At 43.8% G+C, this 24,805-nt stretch overlaps 1 protein-coding gene across 1 annotated transcript in view; it reads left to right on the top strand.

The window, feature by feature from the left end:
- The first annotated feature begins 332 nt into the window (after positions 1 to 332).
- LOC127629327 (cadherin-like protein 26) overlaps positions 333 to 24,805 on the top strand; it is a 33,201-nt gene continuing 8,728 nt past the window's right edge. Inside the window, exons 1-3 of the mRNA XM_052106491.1 lie at positions 333 to 1,097; positions 24,018 to 24,140; positions 24,351 to 24,500. Of these exons, the coding sequence (XP_051962451.1) occupies positions 333 to 1,097; positions 24,018 to 24,140; positions 24,351 to 24,500 (1,038 nt within the window). The remainder of the gene's footprint in view (positions 1,098 to 24,017; positions 24,141 to 24,350; positions 24,501 to 24,805) is intronic.

The following is a 24,805-nucleotide window of genomic DNA, read 5'->3' as shown; positions in this document are numbered from 1 at the left end:
ATTGCAGTAGAGCGAGGAGAGCGGATAAAAAGCCAGCAGCCACAGAGCAGAGGGAGACCGACCTACAGCAACCCAGCGTTTCTGTGTTGATGTGTGTGTGTGTGCACATTATAAAAGACAATAAAAAAGGCTTACCTTGTGCCGGAGACCTGTTTTCCTGTCCTCTTTTGGAGAAAGTTACTACAATTACATATTCTGGCCATAAGATGTCACCTGTGGGACAAGTTCAACTTACCTTCACCAACAGAAACCAAAAGCATAATATTCAATTTCATGTGGTCGATGGCAACGTACCTGCACTTCTAGGATGCACAACCTGTGAAAAATTAGGGATGGTGAAAAGAATATATGAAATAAAGATTAAAGATGACCCTTTGAAAAACTTTGACGGCCTGTTTTCTGGCCTTGGTTGTTTACCAATTGAGCATCACATCAAAACAGACCCCAATGTCTCAGCAGTGATTCATCCACCAAGAAAGGTTCCTGTATCACTCAAGGACAAGATTGTTGAAGAACTACACAAGATGGAAAGCATGGGTGTAATAGAAAAGAAAACAGAACCAACAGAGTGGGTAAACAGCATGGTAACAGTGGTGAAACCAAACAAGATACGCATATGTATAGATCCACAAGACCTTAACAAAGCAATAAAGCGTGAACATTACCCTCTACTGACAGTGGAAGAAGTAGTATCCAGCATGCTAAGTGCAAAGATATTCTCAGTCCTGGACGCTAATCAAGGATTCTGGCAAATAAAACTGGATGATGAGAGCTCAAAACTCTGCACGTTCAACACGCCAATAGGGAGGTATAGATTTCTTCGCTTACCATTTGGTGTGTCTTCAGCCAGTGAAGTCTTCCAGCATGCGGTTGCACAGATGCTAGAAGGTCTTGAAGGTGTGATCAATGTCATTGATGACATCATAGTATGGGGAGAGACAAAAGAAGAACATGATCAAAGACTCATCAAGCTGCTGGAAAGAGCAAGAGAATGGAATTTAAAACTAAACAAGATCAAGTGCCAGATAAGAACATCAAAAATAAGATATCTTGGACACATCATCTCAGAAGAAGGTCTTAAGCCAGATAATGAAAAGGTGAGAGCAATCGTGCAAATGCCACCACCTGAAAACAAACAAGCACTCATGAGATGAATGGGTATGTTGCAATACCTATCCAAATTCATTCCAAATGTACCTGATGTCAGTGCTCCTCTTCGAAAGCTGTTAGAAGATGATGTTCAGTGGCACTGGGAGGAAGAGCAAAGTGAAAGCTTCACAAAAATGAAGAATCTGCTGACAAATGCTCCAACACTGAAATTCTTTAATGTACAGAAACCAGTGACACTTTCAGTTGACGCCAGCTCAGAAGGCATCGGGGCAGTCATTCTGCACGATAAAAAACCAGTGGCTTATGGATCACGTGCACTCACGGATGCTCAAAAAAGATATGCGCAAATTGAGAAAGAGTTACTTGCCATAGTTTATGGATGCGAAAAATTTCATCAATATATCTACGGCAAGGAAGTGGAAGTTGAAAATGATCACAAACCACTGGAAAGTATTTTTAAGAAATCACTGCACCAAGCTCCACCCAGAATATAGCGCATGCTTTTCAGACTTCAAAGATACAGCCTGAAGGTAGCCTACAAACCAGGTAAAGAGATGCACATCACTGATGCACTAAGTCGTGCATACCTGAATGAGCATACAGAAGACTTGCTTGGTCAAGAGCTAGAGCTGTGCTGGATAACAACGTATCTGCCGGTGTCTGAAGAAAAGCGAAGTGTTTTTCGCAGTACAACAGCTGCTGATCAAGAAATGCAACTGCTGCGTAAAATGACCATGGATGGATGGCCTAAGGAAAGAAATGATGTTCATTTCGGACAATGGTCCACAGTATGCCAGCATAGAGTTCAGCAAGTTTTCAAAAGTGTGGGAATTCGAACATGTGATGTCCAGCCCAGGAAACGCACAGTCGAATGGACAAGCTGAACGAGCAGTCCAAACCATAAAAAAACTTGTTAAAGAAAGCTCCGAGTGGCAAAAGTGACCCCTACATTGCTTTGTTGGAATACCGAATTACGCCGTTGGATGGTATTGGGTACTCACCAGTGTTACTAATGGGACGTCGGTTGAAATCCAAAATACCTACCTCAGTCACCTTATTGTCGCCCGAGAGCAACATACAGATCCAAGATAACCTGAAACTAAGACAAGACAAGCAAAAAGCCTACTTTGACAGGCAAACGAAACTGCTTCCAGATGTCTACATAGGAGAAAGAGTGAGAGTGCAACGAGGAGATGTCTGGCAACCTGCAGTAATCATAAAAAGACATGAGCAACCAAGATCCTTCATCATACAAACTCCAGATGGAAAAATATACAGGAGAAACAGAAAACATCTTCTAAAGACTGGAGAAAAAATTCTCACAACAGCAACGGACAACACAGTCAATGAAACTAATAGTGAGATGGACTCACAGGTCAGTGACACTCAATCATCTACAATTGACAAGGACACACAAAACACAGAAGAGTCTCAGACACATGGATACATTACCAGGTCAGGTAGACAAGTGAAAATACCCTCAAGGTACAAGGACTGAACAGTGGTTTGCACTATACATGTACACTGCAGTAACCTGAGTTTTGTTTTTGTTTGAATAATTTGTGCAGTTAAAAGAATGAGCTCAAATGTTCACAAGATTGCTCATAAACAAAGAGATTATATTTAGGTTGTATAATTGTTTAATTCAGATATGTAATAACAGTTACAAGCTGGATAGTTCTAAACTTAAGAGGGGGGATGTCATGTATTTTGTATGGTTTTGCTACCCGTACATGTGTGACGTCATGAACAGTCGAGTTAAGTAAAACACTAGACCCTGCTGTGAAAGTCATCTTGTGTCTGTGTTGTATTATTCTTCACCTTAAGTATATAAAATACATAACAATTACACATATCAAATGTAACCGAACTCTACTAATTTCTGAGGAAAAGTAATCTACAAACTCACATCCAAACTGGGCTGCGTTCCTGCACCCAGAGAAGAGATGCCCATTGGCCATCCTGCTCATTATGAGACGCGTTACGTATTCACCCATCCCTACAACAATAGAAAAAGGCGTATGCGAATACAGTAGTTACATGTGATAAATAATATATGTGAACAATCCAACAAATTATCATTTGCTGCGTGAAATCTCGACAGTAATAAGTAACCAAATTACATGCTTAAATGACTGGCGTCCTGTTGCTCTGACCCCCATCATCAGCAAATGCTTCGAGAGGTTAATCAGAGATCACATCTGCTCTGTTCTGCCCCCCTCTTTGGACCCATTGCAGTTTGCCTACCGCAACAACCGCTCCACTGATGATGCCATTGCATCTACAATACACACTGCTCTCTCCCACCTGGAAAAAAGGAACACATATGTGAGAATGCTGTTTGTAGACTACAGCTCAGCATTCAACACCATAGTGCCCTCCAAGCTTGATGAGAAACTCCGGGCTCTGGGCTTAAACAGCTCGCTGTGCAGCTGGATCCTGGATTTCCTGTCAGGCAGACGTCAGGTGGTTAGAATGGGCAGCAACACCTCCTCATCACTGACCCTCAACACTGGAGCCCTGCAGGGCTGTGTTCTCAGCCCACTCCTGTATTCCCTGTACACACATGACTGTGTGGCAACACATAGCTCCAATGCCATCATTAAGTTTGCTGACGATACGACGGTGGTAGGTCTGATCACTGACAATGATGAAAGAGCCTACAGAGAGGAGGTGCACACTCTGACACGCTGGTGTCAGGAGCACAACCTCTCCCTCAACGCCAGTAAAACCAAGGAGCTTGTTGTGGACTTCAGGAAGAAAGACGGAGAACACAGCCCCATCACCATCAATGGAGCACCGGTGGAGAGAGTCAGCAGCTTCAAGTTCCTCGGTGTCCACATTACTGAGGAACTCACATGGTCCGTCCACACTGAGGCCGTTGTGAAGAAGGCTCACCAGCGCCTCTTCTTCATGAGACGGCTGAGGAAGTTTGGAATGAACCACCACATCCTCACACGGTTCTACACCAGCACTGTAGAGAGCATCCTGACTGGCTGCATCACCGCCTGGTACGGCAATAGCACCGCAGCACAACTGCAAAGCCCTGCAAAGGGTGGTGCGAACTGCCAGGAACATCATCGGAGGTGAGCTTCCTCCCTCCAGGACATATACACCAGGTGGTGTGTGAAAAAAGCTCGGAGGATCATCAGAGACTCCAGTCACCCAAGTCATGGGCTGTTCTCACTGCTACCATCAGGCAGGCGGTATCGCAGCATCAGGACCCGCACCAGCCGACTACATGATAGCTTTTTCCCCAAGCAATCAGACTGTTGAACTCTTGATCTATCAGGATCAATAATTAGCACTGCACTTTATTCAGCTATAATCTCACACTGGACTGTCAACATACTCTCCTCAATACAACTGCTATATATATATATACACATATATATTTCATATACTCCCACTTATTGTATTGTATTGTATATTCTGTTCTATATTCTGCATTGTATATAATTATTGTGTTGTGTAAGTATGTGTACATCTGATTTGTAAATTGTTTTGTGTAAGTATGTGTACATTTGATATGTAAATTGTTTTGTGTAAGTATGTTGTTTATTGTAATTGGTATATGTCTTGTCACTGTCATGACTGCTATGTTGCTCGGAACTGCACACAAGAATTTCACCTACTGTTGCACTTGTGTACATGGTAGTGTGACAATAAAGTGATTTGATTTGATTTGATTTGATAACCTCGCTAGTTTCGAGTCACAATTTAAGCGGTGTTGGAGGCCAATTAAAAATTAATCCATCAATATGTATAATTTTACTTAGATACAATTATTTATTTGTATTAATAAAATACTTACATTTGTAAAAGTTGCCACCTCTGGTGTTTGCGTCCTCTATTTGCAAATTGATAACACTTTAGAATAATGGTCCGTAGTTAACAAGTAGCTATGCAGGAAGTAATAGGTAGTACTGCATTAACACCGAACTTAATACTATTAACTAATATGGAAGCAATATTAACTAAGCAGTAAGTAATAGGTAATTTAGTACAAAGGTAGTTCCTTGGTAGGTATTTGATTATTACTAAAGATATATATCCTTATTGAGAACTACTTGTGAACTAAGAAATAATAACCAATTAATTACTAATCACAAAAGTAACATGTCTAAAAGTGAACAATTGTGGGGGTATGGTCATCATGGTCATAACATTTACAGCAAATTTAATGTAATAGTTTTATTTTTTTTTGCATTCTGACATGCCGCATCTTCTTCTTGTTTTACGACGGCTCGCAGACATGTGCATTACCGCCACCTGTAACTCAAATGGACCATTGCCACTCTACTTACAATCTTCTAATTTACCTTACTCCACCAACCTACATACAATCACCCTTAATTCTTAAACCCCCATGGAGGGGTAAAATAAATGGAAATAAATAAATTACTTAATAAAAAAAATAATAATAATAATTGTACTTACTTCTATACGTTTGAGCAATCCATTACTTCCCAAATACTGTAACAATAATGGAGTTATGTTTCTACCAAGATTTAATAAATGTTTAATAGTAAACTGCTCACCCTTATTTACTAGTTCATCCTTCAACTCATTTCAACAGTATATTTCCTACAGTGCATTAAAACATGTTCAACTGTTTCATTAACACCACATATCTCACATAGACCCACTGGATGTTTGCCTAGTAAGTGCACTGTGCTGTTCAACCTTGTGTGCCCCAATCTTAATCTTGAAATGATGTTCTCCTCAAATGTTCTCCCACCAGATACTCTTCCTGTATCCACTTCTGACTGTATAAGATAAAAATGTCTACCTTTTGTGTCAGTGTCCCAAAACTGTTGCCTTAATTTCAGAATATACTTTTTGATTATTGACTTTATTTCTGACCTACTAAAAGGAATCTGGATATCAACTATCTCTCTCTCTATTAACCTCTCCAGGTTAATCTCTCTCTATGGCCTTTTTTTCTAAAACATCAGCCTCTTCATTACCTCTCACCCCAATATGAGCCGGTACCCACAAAAACTGTACCTTTATACTATTTTGCTGCAGAGAATATAATTCTTGAGACATCTCTATTATCATATCTTATCTCATTTCTGGCTTCTGCTTATTCAAATTTATTAAAGCTGAACTAGAATCTGAGCATATTATTGCTTTAGATACTTTAACTTCATTAATCCACCTTATTGCCATAATTATTGCAAACATCTCTCCAGTATACACTGATAGGTAATCTGATATCCTGTTATTTTTATACACTTTTAACTTTGGTATGAATGCAGCACCCACATTACCTGTTTTGGGGTCTTTCAAAGCATCTGTATAAATGTGTATATAATCCCCACATCTTGACCCCACGTCCCTTACATCATATACCTCAGCATCATATGGACCTTCCTCTTGCCTTCTTTCTAATAATTTTAGATCAACTTCTAGTTGGGGCATAACCCAAAATGGCACTGGAGATAAAGGAATTATTGGAGCATATAAATACTTCCTGTCTCATACCTTTTACAAATTTCCCCACACTCCATCCAAAACTATTGCACTCTTTCTTCTCATATTCCCAACTAGGCATCAATACCTTTTTGGAGGGTGATTCCCACTCTGACCTCTTAGATTTACCCAATAAGACACAATTAATTGTTGTCTTCTTATCTGCAAAGGCATTTCACCCATCTCTACTTGAAGAGCTGAAACTGGAGAAGTCAAATATGCTCCATAACAAATTCTTAGGGCTTGAGACTGAATTCTATCCAATTTAATTAAATTAGATTAATTTGCAGAGCTATACACTATGCAACCATAATCCAATATAGATCTTATCATAGATGTATATATAGTTTTTAAAGCCAACCTCTCTGCACCCCATTCCTGTCCTAAAAATACACATCATTACATTCACTACTTGCTTACATCTTCACGCAATCTTTCCTATATGATCTCTCCAGGTTAATCTACTATCAAACCATACTCCTAGAAATCTAATTATATTTACTCCTTCCAGTTCTTTTTATATCATTTTAATTTAACATCCACCTTCCTCTTCATATTTGTAAAACTTATTATTTTGTCTTTTCCACTGAAAACGTCTAGGTTACGTATGTAACCCCCATTCCCCGATGGAGGGAACGAGACATTGTGTCAGAGAAGCGACACTAGGGGTCTCTCTTGAGCGCCGATATTTACCTCTGGACTATGAAAAAAGGCCAATGAGAGTTGGCAACCAGTATTTGCATGTCCCGCCCCCGGACATACGGGTATTTAAGCGGCGATTTTTTAGGATTTTTCTGAGGAGCCGGAAATGGTCCGGCCACAACAGTGGCTCGGCTCAGCGACGTGGCAGGACCGTGGTGGACAGAACCGTGGTGTTACACACAGGGGGAGTCCGAAGGAGGCCTTACCTGTGGAGCACCTATACCAGTACAGGGTAGCTTGGTACCCGCAGTGGCTTGGGTCAGCGAGTTCCACCGCTGAACTGCAACCCACGAGGGCTAGGGAGGAATCGACCAGTGTCCCAAACCTGAGATCTCCTGGGAATGAAGGCGCACTGTTTCCCCTGGTTAGGGGGAAGGGCGCTAGGTGCAAGCGATTCACCCGGTCAGATCGTAGGCGTGCCACCGAGTTCTCACGGGCTCGGTACCTGAGAAAACACGGACGATACTGACTCAACTCGGAGATTGTAGAATCTTGCAAAAGTGTTAGGTGTTGCCCAGCCCGCTGCTCTACAAATGTCTGCTAGGGCAGTGCCCCTAGCCAGTGCCCATGAGGACGCAACACTCCTGGTGGAGTGAGCTTGGACCCGCAAGGGGGGGGCACAGCCTGGGTGTGATAAGCCAGGGAAATGGCGTCGACAACCCAGTGGGCGAGTCTCTGCTTGGAGACAGCGTTCCCTTTCTGCTGTCCCCCAAAGCAGACGAAGATCTGCTCAGAGCATCTGGTGCTCTGTGTGCGGTCCAGATAAATACATAAAGCACGTACTAGACACAGCAGTGAAAGGGCTTGGTCTGCCTCCTCCCGGGGCAGTGCTTGCAGGTTCACCACCTGATCCCTGAAGGGCGTGGTAGGAACCTTGGGCACATAGCCCGGTCGCGGTCTTAGGATCACGAAAGTATCTGCCGGACCGAACTCCAGGCAAGCATCGCTAACAGAGAACGCATGCAGGTCCCCGACCCTCTTGATGGAAGCGAGCGCGATCAGCAGGGCAGTCTTGAGAGAGAGGGCCCTGAGTCCAGCTGAGTCAAGCGGCTCGAAGGGGGGTCTCTGGAGTCCCGTAAGGACGACCAAGAGATCCCAGGAGGGGAACAGGTTAGGCCGGGAGGGAGTTATCCTCCGGGCACCTTTTAGGAACCTGACGATTAAGTCGTGCTTACCAAGAGACTTGCCGTCTACCGTGTCGTGGTGGGCCGCGATAGCAGCAACATACACCTTGAGGGTGGAGGGGGACAGCCTCCTCTCCAGCCTCTCCTGAAGAAACATGAGCACTGACCTAACTGCGCACTTCTGCGGGTCTTCGGCTCGGGAAGAACACCAGTCCGTGAACAGACACCACTTTAGAGCGTAGAGATGCCTGGTAGAGGGGGCTCTGGCTTGATTGATTGTATCTATGACGGTCGGTGGTAGGCCGGATCTTCCGCATCCCATCCAAGGACCAGACGTGGAGGTTCCAGAGGTCTGGGTGCGGGTGCCAGAGCGTGCCCCGTCCCTGAGAAAGAAGGTCCTTCCTCAGGGGAATTCGCCAAGGAGGGGCTGTCGTGAGGAGCGTGAGGTCCGAAAACCAAGTCCGGGTAGGCCAGTAAGGGGCTACCAGAATGACTTGCTCCTCGTCCTCCCTGACCTTGCATAGCACCTGTGCAAGAAGGCTCACTGGGGGGAATGCGTACTTGCGCAGCCCCGCAGGCCAGCTGTGTGCCAACGCGTCTGCCCCGAGGGGAGCCTCTGTCCGGGCATACCAGAGCGGGCAGTGGGAGGTTTCTTGGGAGGCAAACAGGTCTACCTGAGCCTTGCCGAACCGGTCCCAAATCAGCTGGACCGACTGGGGGTGGAGCCTCCACTCTCCGCCAGGCAAGCTTTGCCTTGACAGCGCGTCCGCTATCACATTGAGGTTGCCGGGGATGTGAGTGGCGCACAGTGACTTGAGTCGCTGCTGACTCCAAAGGAGGAGATGACGGGCGAGCTGTGACATGTGGAGCGAGCGTACTCCGCCTTGGCGGTTTATGTAGGCTACGACCGTGGTGCTGTCTGTCCTGACTAGGACATGTTTGTTCCGAATTAACATCCATTGCATACGGCGCCCCAACCCAATTTGGAGGCGTCGGTTGTGACCAGAACGCGTCGGGACACCTGCTGCAATGGTACTCCTGCCCTTAGAAAGCAGAGGTCTGTCCAGGGTTTGAAGGTTTGGCAGCAGGCAGAGGTAACTTTTATGTTGTGTGTGTTATGTTTCATGCTTGTCTCGGGACTCGAGTCCAGAGCCAGTGCTGAAGTGGTCTCATATGCGTCAACCCCAGCGGTGTGGCCGCCGCGGAGGATGCCATATGCCCCAGGAGCTGTTGGAAACGTTTTAGCGGGACCATGGCGCCTGGCTTGAAGGAAGCGAGGCATTTCAGCACTGACTGAGCACGCTCATTGGAGAGACGTGCTGTCATTGGGACTGAGTCTAACTCCAGACCGAGAAAAGAGATGCTCTGGACCGGGGAGAGCTTGCGCTTTTCCCAGTTGACCTGAAACCCCAAACGGCTGAGGTGGCTGAGCACCTGGTCTCTGTGTGCGCATAGTAACTCTCGGGAGTGGGCCAGTATGAGCCAGTCGTCGAGGTAATTGAGTATGCATATGCCTGCTTCTTGGAGCGGGGCAAGAGCTGCCTCTGCGACTTTCATGAAGACGCGAGGGGACAGAGACAGGCCGAAGGGGAGGACTTTGTACTGATTCGCCTGGCCGTCGAACGCGAACCTTAGGAAGGGGCGATGTCGAGGGCGAATTGAGACGTGGAAGTACGCGTCCTTCAGGTCTACCGCTGCGAACCAATCTAGATGCCGGACGCCAGATAGAATTTGTTTCTGGGTGAGCATTTTGAACGGGAGTTTGGACAAGGTCCGATTGAAAACTCGCAGGTCCAAGATCGGTCGTAAGCCGCCGCCTTTCTTGGGTACAACGAAGTAAGGGCTGTAGAAACCCTTCTTCATTTCGGTTGGAGGGACAGGCTCTATTGCATCCTTTAATAGAAGGGAGAAGATTTTTTCGCGCAGGGAGTGGGCATGTTGGCCGTGTACTGCGGAAAAATGTATGCCCACGAAGGGGGGCGGAGACCTGGCAAACTGAATTGCGTAACCGAGTCGAATGGTCCGTGCAGCCAGCGTGACGGGTTGGGCAGTGAAAGCCACGCCTCTAAACTCCGTGCTAGGGGCACCAAGGGGACGGGTTTTTTGGACGTCGGGAGGCAACGTGGCGTCCTGAGGCTCTGGTGCTGAGAATAAACTCAAAGCACTTACCTTGCTCCGCGCACCCGGCGGGGGGCGGGTTCGTGACTGAGGAGGAGGTCTGATGTTGGCGTCCTCTGGACTCGTCTGAACCGGCCAGCAGGGGAACAGTCATGGCGCTGAAGGCGGGGACACCACGTCCATGGAGCCGGGACTGTTGAGGCCTGAAAGCAGAGTGCCGTGAGAACGGCATTTGCGGGCCATGTGCCCCAGAGACAAAGGAAATAGCTCTTTTATTGAGAATTTGGGTACCGCAGCCCGTGTTAGAGGGTGCGGCAAATGAAAAAACAAAGGATTCTCCTCCTGGCCCTCCACCGGGGGACGGAGCGGTCTTACCACCTCCGGAGCTAACTCCTTGGGCTATGTGTGCATTGTCTCAGGAGTGCCTGGGAGTCTTCCGGGTCCTCGAGGGGGTCCGTGAGACAGGGGGCGTGCGCTTCCAGCGGTTTGCTCGACGCTGGGGCTGAGAGCTGGGCCTGGGTTGAGGCGGAGCAGGGGCTTGCCTTCTGGCCGCGGGAGGATGCTCTCGGCGAGCAGACGGGGCATGGGCCGTGGCGGCAGGCTTGCGGCGAGGCATGATGTGAGAGATGGCCTCCGTCTGCTTCTTCACCATGGAGAACTGCTGGGCAAAGTCCTCGACGGTGTCGCCGAATAGGCCGAACTGGGAGACAGGGGCGTTGAGGAAGCGAGTCTTGTCGGCTTCACGCATCTCGACCATGTTCAGCCACAGTTGACGTTCCTGGACCACTAGCATGGCCATCGCCTGTCCGAGCGCTTGCGCTGTGACCTTCATCGCTCTCAGGGCGAGGTCGGTCGCTGAGCGCAGTTCCTGCAGCGTGTCGGGATCAGGGCCACCCCGTGCATGTCGCGTAGTGCCTTGGCTTGGTGGACCTGCAGGAGAGCCATGGCATGCAGGGCGGAAGCAGCGCGTCCGGTGGCGCTGTAGGCCTTCGCTGTCAGCGAGGAGGTTGTTCTACAGGTCCGGGAAGGAAGTACGGGGCGACCTCGCCAGGTGGTACGGGTACCGGGGCATAGATGGATCGCAACCGCCCTATACACCTGGGGAATCGCCTCGTACCCATGGCGCGCTCCGCCGTCGAGGGTGGCGAGGGCGGACGAGCCTGTGGTGATGTGAAGAGTGGAGAGGGATGCTCTCCACGAAGACGTCAGCTCATCATGTACTTCCGGGAAAAACAGGACCAGGGTGGGGCGAGGCTGTGAGCGGCGCCCAGACCCCAGGAACCAGTCGTCCATCCTTGATGGTTGTGGGGAGGATGGAGGGTTCCAATCCAAGCCCACGCTGTTGGCTTGCTGGGAAATCATGTCAGTCATCTGTGCGTCAGCCTCAGCCTGGGTGTGCAGGCCCGAAAGCGGCAGCCCAGGGGAGTCCTCAGCATCAGATAACACGCCCTCCGATGCCGCGGCGAGCTCATCTGCTTCCATCGCAATAGGGTCGGTAGACTGGCGAGCACGGACGGGAATCAATGAACGTGTCGGGGCCCGGGTGGTCCGAGGGGGCGTACCTGGCGGAGCTGCACCCGCTGCCATCCCCAAATCGCCTCCATCGCCAGCCGCATCGTCCTCAATCCCGTGGGAAGAAGGAGCGACACGGGGGGCGGCTGGAGTGGCTTACTCACGGTTGTAAGCAAGCCGCGACCGCAACGTTGTCATGGTCATGTTCTCGCAGTGAGAACATGAACCATCCACAAACGCAGCCTCGGTGTGATCGCTACCCAGACACACGAGACAGCGCCTGTGGCCGTCGGAAGTGGAGAGCACTCTACCGCATCCAGAAACAACACAGGGGCAGAAGGGCATCTTTATAAAGACGCGTCCTTAAAAGGACGTTCAACGCCGCTGTGTTTTGCTCTTTTAGAGGAAATTACTCTTTTAAATAAAATCACTCTTTTAGGGAAAAAACTCGTGAAAGTTTTTGAATCTGCACTGTCGATGCGCCCAGGGACAGGAATGCACAGCCGTGCAAACAGGAGAAAGCCGATGTTGTGCGCCGTAGAATCCAACAGCATGCAGCAGAGGGATAGCAGGAACTCGGTGTGTACACGCAGCAGTTGCAGACACGACCATCGGCTCCGAAGAAATTTTCTGAATGAACTCCCGTATTTGCGCCGCTTAAATAACTGTATGTCTGGGGGCGGGACATGCAAATACTGGTTGCCAACTCTCATTGGCCTTTTTTCATAGTCCAGAGGTGAATATCGGCGCTCAAGAGAGACCCCTAGTGTCGCTTCTCTGACACAACGTGGAGAGAGCGACAGAAGGGGAACTTGACTCCATTATCCCTGACCAATTTTCTACTTCATTTAATGCACATTGCATTTTCTTTATATTCTATTCTATATTCTTTCCTTTAAACCAGAGAGCCCCATCATCAGCAAACAATGATTTCCCCATACTTGTATGTATTCTTGAGAAAACATCATTAATCATGATGATGACTCATTACACTGACCTGGGGTGTTCCATTATCAATCATACCACTAGAGGATATAAAATTTAATTCTTCTCCCAATTTAAAAACTCTTTAACCCAATTATACATTCTTCCTTTTATATTCATCTTTCCTATCTTTATTTATAATCCCTCCTTCCACAGCATATCATACGCCTTTTCTATATCAAAGAAAACAGTGATGACAATTTCCTTATACATGCCTTCCTTATATCAGCTTCTAAAGATACTATTGGATCCAAAGTCCATCTTCCACACCTAAATCCACTTTGATAAGGAGAAAAACAGCTCCCTTTTTCCAAACGATCAGTTATCATTCTCTCCATTACCTTGCATAAATGAGAGGTTGGACGATAATTTATGGGATTACTTGGGTCATTCCCTGGCTTTTTAATGGGTATTATTAATGCTTCCTTCCAACTTTGAGGAAGTATACCTTCTTTCCATATTCTATTATAAAATGCTAAAATCACCTTTATTGAAACTTCACTTAAATACTTCATCATACAATAACTAACTTCATCCAAACCTGGAGTAGATCATTTCATTCTTCTCACTGCCTTCTTTAATTCACTCATAGAGAATGATGCATCCAACAGATGATTAACGGTCTCTTTTTACCCCCCATTAAATCTGGATATTATTTCAACACATCCTCTCTTATTTTCTTACTTCTGAACTATTTACTTTAATAAATGCCTTTTAGAAACATTTCCCCTTTCTCTCCATCCTCCACAGCTCTTTCTCCATTCATGCTTAACTGGATATCCATTATTCTTTAGAATTCCCTTCATTTTCTTAATCATGATCCACACCTCCTCTACTGATGTATTTTCCCCTATTTTACTACAGTATGACATCCAATACACCTTCTTGGCTTTCCTAACTGTTCTTCTTACAACTGCTTGTGCTTGTTTATATTCTATCACATTTTTATAATTATGTGACTTCCTGACTCTCCTAAATACTTTCCTTTTTCTTCTTATGGCACATGCACACTTCATTACACCAGGAAACTATCTTCATATTTCTACCCCCTTTACTTTTTGGTATAGGCTATATTTATTTGCTGCTATTTGAATTGTTTGTACTATTTCTCTACTGATCATCTCTACCGATCTATCCATTTCTATTATAATGTTTTTTAATCCCTCCTCACTCAAACTCATAAATTCTTCCCAACTCACTTTATAAATACCTCCATTTACCCATATTTCCCTGATTCACGTCACTTCTTCCTGTATTTACTTGCACTGTTGTGAATATAGGATAGTGATCACTTCCTATAGTGTCTTGTTGCATTATTTCCCATTCAGTACTCCCTGCAATTGAATAAGATGTCAATGTTAAATCTATAACAGATTCTTTCCTGTATCCACATTTACCCTTGTGTAACCTCCATCATTCAAACACACCAAATGATTAATTTCCATTAGATCTTCCACCACCCGACCATTACCATCTGTCACTGAACCTCCCCATAACATACTATATGCATTGAAGTCCCCACACCAAATCACCCTATCTCCATTTTGGCCCTCTATTTGTTCTAACTCATTCAACATTAATTACTTAGAAGGATTATAAAAGTTTATTATTACATAGTTTAATCCACTCATCCACACATCCACGACCACATACTCTATTGTTATATCTTTACCTAATGTTCTATAATGTAGACCTTCCTTGATCAGAATTATACAACCTCCAACAAAATACAATTTGGGTTTAAGCCACGTCTCTTGTATACATATCAGATCAGGCTTAATTACCATCTCATTAATAATACTTTAAAATTCCAATCCATTGGCCACAAGACTTCTTGCATTCCAATGTATTATTAAAATCATCACTCCTATCCAAACCAAGCTTCCGCTTTATCCTTTTCATCAACCATTTTAATTGCTTCTGCATATGTAATGTTCTTCTTAGCTCTCTCGTTCTGCACTTCAATAGCAGAAGTCAAACCCCAAACACAACACTATGTTCTCCTCCACAGTTACAACATTTATGCCCATCTCATTAACATTTGCCATAATCATATATATATATATATATATATATATATCTTTCTTTCTTTCTTTCTTTCTTTCTTTCTTATATTTTAACTAAATTATCTTGTTTACTGTGTGTAGGGTCCGACAAATAATGTTCTGAACACTGTAAACAAATTCAAATGATTGAGCATTAAATTGCTGTTACGTTAAACACATACCCCCCTAACCCTTATTACAAAACAGGCCACAGCCAATCAAAAATTGACCTATCATAATTACAGTAGCTCTTCTGTGAGATTGGACCAGACGGACTAGCCTTCGCTCCCCACGCACCAAGAACAATGTGATTGTTGGTGCAGTAGTGCATGTATGAGCTTTTGCTATTTTTTATTTTTTTTTACTCATCTATGAGCCTCGGGTGCCTATGATCGTGTCACCGGTTCACCGGTGTCCTTCCTTGGAACACTTTTGTTAACGGTTCACTTGCTGCCTAATATATATATATATATATATATACTATATATATATATATATATATATATATATATATATATATATATATATATATATATACAATAAGTCAATGTTTTGCACTTCACCTGTCATTGGTTTTAGTGTTGTGGCTGATAAGTGTATATATGTACAGTAGATACATACTGTACATACATATATAAGCTGTCAGGCAAAAGTTTGGAATAATGTGCAGATTTTGCTCTTATGGAAAGAAATTGGTACTTTTATTCACCAAAGTGGCATTCAACTGATCACAATGGATGGTCAGGAAAATAATAATGTGAAAAATATACAACAATTTGAAAAAATATTCAGAACTTCTTAAACAACTTCAAAGTTCACATCAAAAAATCCCCCATGTGCAGCAGTGACAGCTATGCAGATCCTTGGCATTCTAGCTGTCAGTTTGTCCAGATTCTCAGGTGACATTTCACCCCACACTTCCGGTATCACTTGCCATAGATGTGGCTGTCTTTTGCATACACTTCTCACGCACCTTACAGTCTAGCTGCTCCCACAAAAGCTCAGTAGAGTTAAGATCCAAAACACTCTTTTCTGATTATCTGTTGTCCAATGTCTGTGTTTCTTTGCCCACTCAAAACTTTCTTTTTGTTTTTCTGTTTCAAAAGTGGCTTTTTCTTTGCAATTCTTCAATAAGGCCTGCACCCCTGAGCCTTCTCTTTAATGTTGTTCATGAAACTGGTGTTGAGCAGGTAGAATTCAATGAAGCTGTCAGCTGAGGACATGTGAGGCATATATTTCTCAAACTAGAATCTATGATATACTTATCCTCTTGTTTAATTGTGTTCACCTTTTTGAAATCTTCAGTTTTTGGGCTATTTCAAGCATTCCTCAAAACAATGATGGACTGATGAGTTTCTAGAGAAAGTTGTTTCTTTTTTGCCATTTTTGACCTAACATTGACCTTAAGACATGCCAGTCTTAAGACATTGCATACTGTGGCAACTGAAAAAAAGTGGAAGTCTGTACTGCTGCAAAGCCCTTTTTGAGTTATTATTAAAAATCATACCATTGAGTTGTATAACCTGGTTCCTGTGTCCTCCTTTCCCATACTATGTCAAGACCTTTACACTGGTGTTGAAACCCAGGAAATTGGTGGAAAGAACACCATTATGGATTCCACACAGTTGGCTGAAGTCCTCAAGTCCCTCGCCGGTCTGCACCACACCCACCATCAGGCCCTGCTTTAGCTATGCCAAGACCAAGATCGTCCCTTTAATGAGATCCTCAAGCTCAAGCAGAGAATTGGGTCTAGTGCCACCACTCGGCGTCACTGAAGGAGGCCGTCCAACTAGCAGAGGATCATTTGTCGGTGTACCAGAGGGTGGAAGAGCCCTCCCACTCTCTCCCGGCCCCTTGTGTTTTCCTAACTCGGCCCCTGATCTCTTACCCCCCCCCCCTCCTCTCACTCTGCTCTCTCCCAACAGCCCATCCCAGTACCCCAGAGGCATGGAATAGTAGAGGAGTAGCCGTCCCTACTGACTGCCAGAACACAAAAAAAAATTGTTCAAAAAGAATTGGACGCAATGCTCGATATGGGGGTAATAGAGGAATTCCACAGCGATTGGTACAGCCTGGTTGGTCTAGTCCCTAAGAGCGACAGGTCTGTACGGTTCTGTGTGGATTATAGGAAAGTCAACGCGGTGTCTGAATTTGACACCTACCCAATGCCTCGTGTTGATGAGTTGCTCAATCGGTTGGGCACTGCTGGCTTTTATTCGACACTGGATCTGACAAAGGGTTATTGGCAGATCCCCTTAACGCAAATATCCCGTGAAATAAATTGCCTTCTCCACACCATTTTGGTTACACCAATTTGTGACACTTCCGTTTGGTTTGTTTAGAGCCCTGGCTACCTTTCAGCACCTCATGGACTGAATCCTCAGACCGCACTCTGCTTACGCCGGATTGCATCATTATATACAGTAATGTTTGGCAGCGGCACATGCAGCATCTGAAGGTGGTTGTGAGGTCACTGCGAAGGGCGGGACGCACTGCAAACCCTAAGAAGTGCGCAATTTCACGGATAGAGGTACGGTATCTGGGGTTCCACATGGGCCACAGGCAGGTGTGTCCCCAAATTGATAAAACTGTGGTGATTGCAACCTGCCTGAGTACCAAGACCAAAAAGTGGGTGAGACAGTTCCTGGGGCTGGCAGGGTATTATAGAAGGTTTGTGCCTAATTATTCGAACGTCACCAGCCCACTGACTGATCTCACTAAAAGGGAGCTCCAGACACAGTCTGGCTCTACTTTGGAGTAGAGCCAATTGATTATTGAAATATCGGTTTTCTGGACCATTACATATAAAACAATAACCAATTTTTGTACATTAGCATAACTTTGACAAATACAATAGCTTTTGTACCCAGCTGTATACCTTGGTACTAACATGATGTTCTTCGGACTTCTTTGGAGTAAATACCTTGGTACATGAGTATGATCATTATAAAGTATCATGGAATATATCATATATTTCATATTTAAATCAGGAACAATAGTGAAACATAGATAACTTCAGGCTTTTTCTCAATTATTAATAGATATGTCGATATATTGCTGATATTTCGCATATTTTATGACGTGTACACCATCTAGATTACCATTAACCAAAGTTCACTTGGATCAACAGAAATAGTTAAACTTATGAGGAAAAGAAATCATGAAGTGCATGTTTATGGTGAAGAAGAACGTCTAGGTTACGGATGTATCCTCCGTTCCCTGATGGAACGAGATGTTGTGTCGGAAAAGCGACACTAGGGGTCTCTCTTGAGCGCCGAATATACCTCTGATCTATGAAAAAAGGCCAATGAGAAGTTGGCAGATAGTATTTGCATACCCCGCCCGACATACGGGTATAAAGGCGAGGAAATACTATGAGTTCATTCAGGATTTTTCTGAGGAGCCTGAAATGGTCCGGCCACTACAGTGGCTCGGCTCAGCGATGTGGCCGGGAGGACACAACGTCTTGTTCCCTCCATCAGGGAACGGAGTTTACATCTGTAACCTAGATGTTCCCCATCTGTCACTCGCTCAACGTTGTGTCGGAGAAGTGACACTAGGGGTCCAATTTCAATCACGCCATGCGCTGAGCTGTGTACGTGTTCTGCTGACACAGGAGCAGGCAGGTATTTTACATGCACAGGCGACCAGCTGTGTCAGACTGCAAGTACCCTTCCCCAATGCCCCAAAAAAGTCATCAGAATCCTTCTGGTTACCTTAGACAGGGGAACAAGGTGACACTTGCCAACCTGGGAATGGGCCGAGCCTGGCTGGGCCTCTTTTCTTTCTATGTTTCTCGCATAGAGCAATAAACGGCTGGGGCCCTTACATGCATCAAGGGAAGGGGGTCTTACCCAGTTTCCTATTCTTTCATGGGGAAAAGACCCTGCGGAGACCACACCTGCCCGGAAGGGGAGGTAAGAGTGGTGAATACGTCACATTGGTTTTTAGGCAACATGTGGAAAGTGGCGCGGTGGTAGATCCAGCCTCAAGAAGGGGAAAGTTGCTACAACACGGCAACCGGAGGGAAGCTGGGGACTGCCTAAGGAAAACGTGGGTCCACTTTTGAAAGGGGACCGTACCACGGATAATACACACAGGGGGAGTCCGCATAGGAATCCTTAACCTGTGGAGTACCTATTCCAGTACAGGGTAGATTAAGTACCCGCAGTGTATTGGGTCGGCGAGTTCCTCCGCTGAACTGCGGACCCACAAGGGCTAGGGAGGAATCATCCAGGGATCCGAGGACTGGGATCTCTTGGGAGAAAAAGTGCACAATTACCTCAACCGAGGGAAATGGCGCTATATGTAAGCGATTCACCTGGACCAGCCCATCAGCGTGTTACCGAGTTCTACTGGCTCGTTCCTGAGAAAACACGGGATGATACTGACTCAACCCTGAGACTGTAAAATCTTGCAAAGGTATTGGGTGTTGCCCAACCCGCTGCTCTACATATGTCTGCCAGGGAGGTCCCCCTGGCCAGTGCCCACGAGGACGTAACACTCCTTGTTGAGTGAACTCAGACCCGAAAGGGGGGGGCACGGCCTGGGTGTGATAGGCCAATGCAATGGCGTCCACTACCCAGTGGGAAAGCCTCTGTTTGGAGACAGAGGGATTAAACCTCCGGGTGCCTCTTAGGAACCTGATGATGAAGTGCTTACCCAAGGACTTGCCGTCTACTGCGTCGAGGTGGGCCGTGATAGCAGTGACATACACCTTTAGTGTGGAAGGGTACAGCCTCCCCTCCAGCCTCTCTTGCAGGAATAAGAGCACTGACCTAACTGCGCACCTCTGCGGATCTTCGGCCCGGGAAGAACACCAATTTACGAACAAGTGCCACTTCAGGGCGTAGAGATGCCTGGTAGAAGGGGCTCTGGCTTGGTTGATCGTGTCTACAACGGTAGGTGGTAGACCAGCTAGATGTTTCACGTCCCGTCCAGGGGCCAGACGTGGAGATTCCAAAGGTCTGGGTGCGGATGCCAGAGCATGCCCTGCCGCTGAGAAAGAAGGTCCTTCCTCAGGGAAATTTGCCAGGGAGGGGCTGTCGTGAGGAGTATGAGGTCCGAGAGCCAGACCCGGGTGGGCCAAGAGGGAGCCACTAGTGTGACTTGTTCCTCGTCCTCCCTGACCTTGCACAGCACCTGTGCAAGAAGGCTCACTGGGGTAAATGCATACTTGCGCAGCCCCGTGGGCCAGCTGTGTGCCAGCACTGAGCCTCTGGAAGAGTTTTAAAGGGACCGTTGTGCCTGGCCTGAACTTGGCGAGGCATTTCAGCATTTCAGTAACTCGGGTGGGGGCCAGTATGAGCCAGTCGTTGAGGTAATCTGCGACTTTCGTGAAGACGCGAGGGGACAGAGACATGCCGAAGGGGAGGACTTTGTACTGGTATGCCTGGCCGTCGAACGCGAACCATAGAAATGGTCGGTGTTGAGGCAGAATTGACACGTGAAAGTACGCGTCCTTCAGGTCTACCGCTGTGAACCAATCTAGATGCCGGACACAGGTCAAGATGTGTTTCTGCGTGAGCATTTTGAACGGGAGTTTGAGCAGAGCCCGGTTGAAAACTTGCAAGTCCAAGATCGGTCGTAAGCCGCTGCCTTTCTTGGGTACAATGAAGTAAGGGTTGTAGAAACCCTTCTTCATTTCGGTTGGAGGGACAGGCTCTATCGCGTCTTTGAATAAAAGAGTCGCGATTTCCGTGTGCAGGGATCTGGCATGTTTGCCGTGTACTGCGGTAGAGTGGACTCCCATGAAGAGGGGCGGCGTTGAACAGAGGAATATATCGGCGCTCAAGAGAGACCACTAGTGTCGCTTCTCTGACACAACGTGGAGAGAGCAACAGAAGGGGAACTTTGGAGTTGAATAAAGACGTTCATGTCATGTTATTTGTCAACTGTGTGTAGGTGCAAAGTCAAATGTGCTTCTGTGACTTTATTGTCTTGTTGTTCTTTCCATTAAAGACTAAATACTTTTTTCTTTTTCTTTTTTAAGGACCTGGCACTATATTTGGAAAATAAAATCACAGAGAACAAACAACTGCTGTTATTTTATTGTGCACTGTTAGCAGATTTAACATGCATTATTCACGGAAATGAGGTTTGCTTTTATAAATGCACAATAAACTGAGGCCTGGTTCTTACTGAGCTTCAGTAGGGACAAAAGTCTGAGACCACAAATTAAAATGCTTCTATTTTTAAATGAATTAATTTATATATTTAATAAATAATACATACAGTATATAACTGTATTTTATAATAATTTTCAAATATATATAGACACTTTTCACGTTATATACAGTGTATTTTATTATTATTTATTTTCATTACAAATGATATGTCACTTAGGCCTGCAGTCAATAATCACAAATTTGCTTATTTTTTATCTTAAAAATTCTAGAATTGAAAATTGTTCTTATTCATCCAACATCAGTACGTTTTTGTTGTTGTTGTTTTTTTGGTTAGTTGGTTGGTTAGTTTTCATTTAATATAGAGAATTACCCTATTATCTGAGTGGAAGGAATATAAAGGGTGATTTACGATTCCAGAGATATAATGGGATACCTCATAAATCTTAAAATAAAAAGGTCTGAAATATTTAGAGCACTTTATAGCCTACTCAGGAAACTGAGGCACATGCCAGTCAAATTCCTTTGAACACTATATGGAACGTGCTGTTGTCAGTTTTACCATGATGGCATCAGCATGAACTAATATGTAACTGTTTCAATAGAAAGTTATTAGAAACTGCACCATAAAAAAATGTGATAATTTCGGATAAGTGTCTTAAAGGGTTAGATGGCTCCAAAAAGAAAATTCTGTCACCATTTATTCAAACTTTTATTACTTTTTTCTTGCGTGAAACACAAAAGGATACGTTTCGCTGGATGTCCAAGCTGCTCTTTTTCAATTTCACTCTATGGAAAATGGCTGCAATAGGAAATACTGCAAGATAACACCACACAAGAAAGTCATTTGATTTAAGAATTGCATGAGGGTGAGTAAATGGTGACAAATTTTCTTTTCATTTATTTGTGATCTCTTCCTTAAAGAACACAGATAGTCTATGTTCTTAGAAATTCAAAATTAATAGCAATGTGCATAGGCCATCTGTCCTCTTACCCATAAAATGACGATTCTGTCATCATACACTCATCCTCATGTCCTTCCAAACCTCTCTGACTTTCTTACATGAAACTCGAAGGACACATTTTTTCATAATGTACCAGCTAGTTGCTATTTTTCATGTAATTACAATGCATGAGGACTCACACTTTCATGCTTCAAAAGGACTGTCCGATTTGTGAATGACTTGTGAACAATTTGTGAATAAGTTGTCACAAAGTTAGAAGCACACTATTTGTTATGATGTTATTGTATGCTATATCATTAAATGAACTGTTCACCTAAAAATGAAAACTCTTAATTTACTCCCCCTCATGTCTTTTGAAATCTGTATAACTTTTTATCCTTATTTGGAACACATTGTATTTCCAGTAAATGAAAATGACTGGTGACCAATGCTGGCAAGATTTTCAAGACAAGATTTCCAGTGAATGACAATTACAATTTCAGTCTGTCACACAAAGCTACCATATGACTTAAGAAGACTTTAAATGTACACAAGTCATATATATTTATTTCATTTCTGCCTCCATAAGTATCTGATATTTCCTGCTTCCTTCTCTTGAACTATGTCCAGACTGCTATAAACTTGAATGCACCATTTCCTTAGAAATAACCAGACAATTGGTTGTTAAAGTTGTTTGCGGGCTAGTATTGCAGCAGTTTTAATGGATTTCCAGAGAACTTTTCTCAAATCACCCTCCCAGCTATAAATACAGCCAACCTGTTTCACATCCATTTGCATTTGTTTAAAGCACAACTAAGGCAAGAAGAAGCAAAGATATTTACCGATCAATCTCACTACTTAAAATGAGGACTATTGTGCTTGCTTACCTTGTTTCAGTAAGTAACATTACTGATTTTGACATTTCTTATCAGTTCAATAATGCAGTTTTAGCAATCTAATGAAAATGAAAGCTTCCATTTTTTTTTTTGGTTTTTTTTTTTTGTTGCTTTAGACAAACTTTTGGCATTAGTTGTAACTAGAATTATTATTCAGTAACTATAAGTTGTTTGTTTTTGTTTTTATAATAACACAATTGCTTGTTTTCTCTAGCGGTGCTTTTGTTTTAAACATCAAGAGTGCAAAACCTTAATAAGGATAATTTTTGTGTATTCTGTCCTCCGAGCTAAAATTTCAATAGCATATTATTGCATAGATATTTGGGAAACAATTAAAACCACACTGACACAGGCAAGAGTCAATTATATTAGGAAGTGTCCTAGTTGGTCACATGAGTGTTAAAAGATATTATTTTTTTATAATTGTTTATTGGGCAAATGTTTGTTGGGAAAAACAATGGTTTAATAAATTTGTATGTTTCCTTTTAAGATTTTGTTGTTTAATGAATGATTTTCTGCTTTGATAGTTTAAAATGTAGCTTTAAAGCTGGTTCCAGTTGTGAAAATTCTGTCATGAACTGTATTATTTTGAGCAATATCCTGAGCAATAAAGGTGGAAATAGTGTGACAACTAGCTCAGGTCTCCATTTTTTCTGTGCAGTATTTATTGATAGAAGGCAGGCTTCAGTTATCCAAAAGGATAAAATGGATTAAATATGTCTAAGATCAAACTGTGGACTGACTTTTTCTTTTTTTCTCTCTCTATATTTTTTTACAGTAGTGGCAGATAAAGGATAGACAATTTGTTGAAGTGATGGAATTTTAAGTTAATTTTAATTGCTATAAATGTACCACACGGAAATTATATTTAAATGAATAAAATAAAATTAAAAGTAATTCAAAGCTAAAATACTGTGTGAATCCTATGAAATGATTATCTGATGCAATTTTTGTGTAATGTTTCATTTTCTTTCTGCAGAGTATCTGCATTCATTGTGCAACCCCATCAAAACAAAACATACGCAAAACACGTGCATGGATTGTGGATACACTGTCAATGGAAGAGGAGCAAAGTGGTCCTTTCCCATACAAACTGGGAGATGTAGGTTATACTGCAAAATGTTTGCAACAGCCAGCTATCTCAGGTGTACAGCAGAAGATTTACTGTTAAAACTAAAGAGAAATCGTAGTTTTAAAAACATTGAGTATTAAACATGTCTGAAAACATTTGAAGTCTGTCAAGAAAAATTTGAAGAAAAAGAAGTATCTTCAGTGTATTTGTCCTCAACCAGTAATGTTTCTTTTCTCTCAGTTAAGTGTTGAGAAGAATATTATCAAGGAATACTTCATTCATGGACAGGGAATTGACAAAGATCCCAAGGGAATTCTGTCTATTGACAAGAATGATGGATCCATCTATGTTCATGGGAAAGTCGACTACGAGGAATACAAGAGATTAACAGTAAATCAACACCATTCATTTTTTTTATCCTTATTTGCAGTGAGAGTTTTCTGTAGTGATAAAGTATAATCTGTCAGTAATTATATTTTAGTCAATGGTTACAAGCATGTTAAAGGACTCATATGCCATTCTGGACCTCTTTAAATACTTATCTTTAACTACTACATACTTAAGCATTTGATACAATTATGAGCATATGTGCTGTTGCATTGTACTTATATTTATAGTACCTGCATTTAATTACATCTGTAGTTACACTTTTAACCTTACCCCTAACCCTAACTCAACCCTCACCCTGAAACATA

This window comes from Xyrauchen texanus, chromosome 35 (genome assembly GCF_025860055.1).
Source record: "Xyrauchen texanus isolate HMW12.3.18 chromosome 35, RBS_HiC_50CHRs, whole genome shotgun sequence".
NCBI lineage: Eukaryota > Metazoa > Chordata > Actinopteri > Cypriniformes > Catostomidae > Xyrauchen > Xyrauchen texanus.
The sequence above is the reverse complement of the archived record's forward strand: the minus strand, read 5'-3'. Positions and strand labels throughout refer to the sequence as shown.